At 46.4% G+C, this 4,351-nt stretch overlaps 1 protein-coding gene across 1 annotated transcript in view; it reads left to right on the top strand.

Moving 5' to 3' along the window:
• The window catches only part of KIF4A (kinesin family member 4A), a 110,140-nt gene extending 108,090 nt beyond the window's left edge, over positions 1 to 2,050 (top strand). The window contains exons 19-20 of the mRNA XM_037511649.2: positions 851 to 997; positions 1,286 to 2,050. Coding sequence (XP_037367546.1) covers positions 851 to 997; positions 1,286 to 1,489 — 351 coding nt within the window. The 3' untranslated portion in view covers positions 1,490 to 2,050. The remainder of the gene's footprint in view (positions 1 to 850; positions 998 to 1,285) is intronic.
• Positions 2,051 to 4,351: the final 2,301 nt, after the last annotated feature.

Below are 4,351 nucleotides of genomic sequence, written 5' to 3'. Positions count from 1 at the left end.
TCATTCCTACAACTATGATAACCAATCATTCTAGCAAGTTGATAACCAGTCATTCTAGTTGAGAAGTTTAGTCTTCTGTTAAAGAGACTTCTAAGGTAGGTATGCATTAGAGGACTAAAGTAGCAAGCTAGAGGTTGGGCTAAGATGCTATCTTAAAGATTCTTTATTCCCATGGCTCACTGTAGGTTCTAGAGTCCTATGGTGGCTCCATGGAAGTGCCTTTGGGCAGAGGCATGCAACCTGACTTGTTTTGACCCAACTTAAACCAAAGCAACTTGCTCTTAACTTGTTTACATATTGGGCTTCCTCTTAGAATTTCAGTTGTGAAAAACACTGTTCTAGTCCACCGCTTCCATTTTACAAAGAAGGAATCTAAGGCCCAGATATAAGCTTCGGTGACTTGCATGATATTACACTGTTGGTCATGACAGCTAAGATTAGACTTCAGGCTTCCTGACTCTTTATGCAGTTCTGTTTCCATGACAACAGACTATAATTCAATCTCTGCCACCAAGGCACCTTGTTACCTAAGTAACATCTTTGTCTTGGCCTCAGTTTCCTTCTCTGAAAGGAAGATTAATACAGCTAATACCCTGTAGGGCTGCTAAAAGGGACACTGCAGATTATAGAGGAGCGAAGAGTAACCAAAGAAATGGCCAAGGCTCATCCTTGGTTTAAACCTTGCCTCAAACTGTGCCCTGTGCAGTGTTCCTACCCACTCTTGCCTTCATGCCCTGCAACCTCCCTGGACAGGGTCTCCCTAAGACTGGTTTAAATTGACTGATGGAGCCCTACAGGCTGGTTGAAGGAGCATAGACTGACTTTGTAACCCTGGTGGCTAAATTTCTAATATGCCTTTCTGCTTGATTCTCAGGATAGTCTGGGCACTGTTGAGCGGACCCAGGATTCAGAAGGGTCCTTCAAACTGGAGGATCCCACTGAGGTGACCCCAGGATTAAGCTTCTTCAACCCTGTCTGTGCTACTCCCAATAGCAAGGTAGGCTAAAAGACAAGCGTTTCCAACTATTTTAGTATCCCTCTCTACATTGGCTATTTAGTATCCCTCTCTACACTGGCTATGACCCATAGCAGTAGGGGGCCAGGGAGGGACTAAAGGTACAATCCACTTGCTGGAATCCGGGCACAGTCTAGTCTGTTTTCTTTCACAGAGCAATCTTAGGCGATACCTCAAACCACTGGGAGTGTGCTGAGCATGTGTAGTGGAGAGGCTGGGCCAAGCTGTCCCTACCCGAGATCTAGTCATACCTGTCTCTGTCTTTCCTAGATCCTGAAGGAGATGTGTGATGTGGAGCAGGTGCTGTTAAAGAAGACAGCTTCAACTGCCTCCTCCCTTGGCTTCCCAGAATCAAAACATACAGCAACAGAGTTCCAAGAAAATAAAGCTCCCGGGAAGAAAAAGAAACGAGCTTTGGCCAGCAATACCAGCTTCTTCTCTGGCTGCTCTCCTATTGAAGAAGAGGCCCACTAAAAATGAACTTGTCTTCTCTGTCGCAGTTTGGCTTGAGAGAGCCTTTCAGGCTGCAGCCAGAGTGGTTTTTTGATTTACAGTTTCTTGCTGTTTCACAAAGGGACCACATATTACTGAAAGAGGAAACCTATTGGATGTTGGCAGTCAGTCTCCAGCACCTCAGCCCCAGACTACTACTCTTCTCCAGATAGGTGCTAAGCTTTTCTCCAGAAAGGTGCTAAGCTACTTGCTGAAGAGAGAACCAACTGACCTTTCCAGTGACTCACCAAGAACCAGTCCCCAGTATAGTCTAGCTCTTTCTTATTTGTGAGCAGTTAGGACTGTCTCCAGATGGGTATGCGGCTGAGGCTGTATTATTCCTAGGTTGTCTCACCTTAATGGTGGAGCTTGGCCTAGGATAGAGGCCTGGAACCCATCCTTCACCCCATCTCAGCAATGAGGTTGGGATTTTGGGGTTGACCATTTTGGGGATGTAAATGTTTTATCTATACCCTCAGTTGTCTTCTGTGTTGCTGAGGTAAATGAAATCTTTTAAAATGTAAGTAAATAAATTCTAGTTCATCTACTGTTTGGAAAGCTCTTTCTGTGCTAGAGGGAGAGATACAATTTCAACCTGTGTTCCTCAGCCCCTGGGAGGGCTATTAAAGAGTCATACAAATAGCCACACCTCCCTGCCCTCTTCCCCAGAGGAGAGTGTGGAACACCAGTGTGTCTTTCCTCTGGAAATGAGAATGATGATCTGGCAAGGCCTGTGACCTCCACTGTAGAACCTGCCTGCAGTTCAGATCTGTGGAAAAGGAACTATATTTACTAAGTATCTCCATGTGTTTGCCACAATTTTATTTGCTTCTCACAAAAAAGTTCAAGGTAGATAGCTGCCATTTTGCAGATGAGGAAACTGAGATGCAAAGCCACTTGCTTAAATTTAACTTGCTTAAAGTCACAAAGTTACTAAGTAATAGAGCTAGGACTGTTTCTCCATTCTGGGTTCTTGAACTCTCCAAGAAATAGAAATAATGGAAACCCTAAACCTGCAGTTATCAAGAAAGAATTTATTACCACTTAGGCAATTCAGCATAAGTGAGTCAGCATCAGGGACAGGATCTGTATGCTGTTCCCCAAGAAACAGGTGGAGGCTCTATGCAGGTTTTTTTTTTTTTTAAGATTTATTTATGTATGCATACAAGAACTGGGGTACAGGTCAGAGATGCAGGGGGTGAGAAGATTCACCAGAGACAGAACAGGGAACAGAACAGGCAGACTGACTGAAACACACTGCTGAGGGGAGCAGCGGGTGAGACAGGAGAGGTCTTCCTCGCCATGTGGGTTTCTCTCCGGCTGGCCAGGGATGGAACTCGTGCTGCAGTGGCTGTGGATTGCTTCATAGTACGGTGCTTAACCCCTTGTGCCACCAGGGAGGCCCTCTATGCAGTTTTAACACAGCATAACTAGAGGGTAGAGTCCTTCCTTGGCTCTTCTTTCCATGCAGTCATTCCTCGAACATGTGATTACCCCATGCCTGTGACCTCTTCAACAGTGGATCCTATATCATTAGCCTAGAGGTTTTGTTAGTGGTAAAAACTATTTTGTCTAAAGTATGTATGGAGGAGGGGTTTCTTCAAGGTGGATCCCATATCATTAGCCTAGAGGGTTGTTAGTGGTAAAAACTTTATCTAAAGTATTCATTGGGGAGGGGTTCCTTCTTAGAGATAGGGACAGTCACTATAAGAGTGTGGGTAAGTGACTTTGGCTCCATCTGCAGTGGAGAAGATGCAGCTTTTGCTTTATAATGACTTGGTCAGCCTCAGCCTGAGTAAATGTCCAGTATCCTGGAGTTTCCTGAGATTCACCAGACCCTTTCTCCTAACACAGGATGTGAACCCAAGGTTTAACACCAAAGCTTCGGTGTGACTCTCAAGGAGGAGTAGTGGCTGTTCTAATGTTCTGAGGCCTGGTGACGTGGCGTTGCATGAGCATGGGACTGTACTGCTGCCCAGTTCTGACAGCTCAGCACCTGCAGCTTGCTTTCTCCTTGGAAAGAGAGGGGAGGGTGTGGTTTACTCCTTAATATGCATCAGGGTTCCCTATTTTTGCTTAAAGGGGGGCAGTCATGGATTACCACACAGGCTGCCAACTGGCCTTGCAGCCTTCTGAAGCATTTACAAGCCCTGAGCTTCATATCCATGCATTCTGAATCCCAGTCCCCACCTCCCCCGCCCCAGCCAAAATAGTTCCCAAAGCATCCCCCTGAACTCAGCACATGAAAACTAAAACTTGCAGAATCCACTACAGAGCCCAAGCAAAGAAAACTGAAGAACGACCTGTTTGGAATAAATCCTACAGGACTAGGTGACTGGTCAGTCCTCTCTGGCCTCTTGCCAGCAAGCCGCTCTGCTTCTCTTTGCATGCTAATGCTGAGGGAGCTAGGGAGCCTCTGCCATTGCCAACAAGAGCCCCAGGATACAATGGGAAGGCAGAGAGGGAGGGGGGCTGGCTCTTGGCATAGCGGAGCCAGTCTTCTTGCTGTTCCAAATCCAGTGTGGGGGGAGGGGTAAATGGAGCTTATTCCCACAGAAGACATACTCTCCCACCTACACTGCGCTAGCCCAGCCTTCAAGCCACTGCAACAGCCAAAAGGAGGGTCAATTCAACCCAGCCCCCAATCCCCAGTCCACCCAGAGCCCTGTGCTTCAGCACTAAGCTGATGCTACATGTGTTAGCCAGTCCTCTCCTGTTGGTGTGTCGTAACAGCATCTTTTAGTGTGTGTTCATCTCCCCAAAGCTCCTGACTCTGACTCTAATATACTATACACTCCTCAAATGATTTTTGGAAAAAGACTTTAAATGCCTTGGGGACAGAAA

The sequence above is a fragment of the Talpa occidentalis genome, unplaced genomic scaffold (genome assembly GCF_014898055.3).
Source record: "Talpa occidentalis isolate TD23 unplaced genomic scaffold, MPIMG_talOcc4v2.1 talOcc4.15, whole genome shotgun sequence".
In the NCBI taxonomy this organism is placed as follows: Eukaryota; Metazoa; Chordata; class Mammalia; order Eulipotyphla; family Talpidae; genus Talpa; species Talpa occidentalis.
The sequence above is the reverse complement of the archived record's forward strand: the minus strand, read 5'-3'. Positions and strand labels throughout refer to the sequence as shown.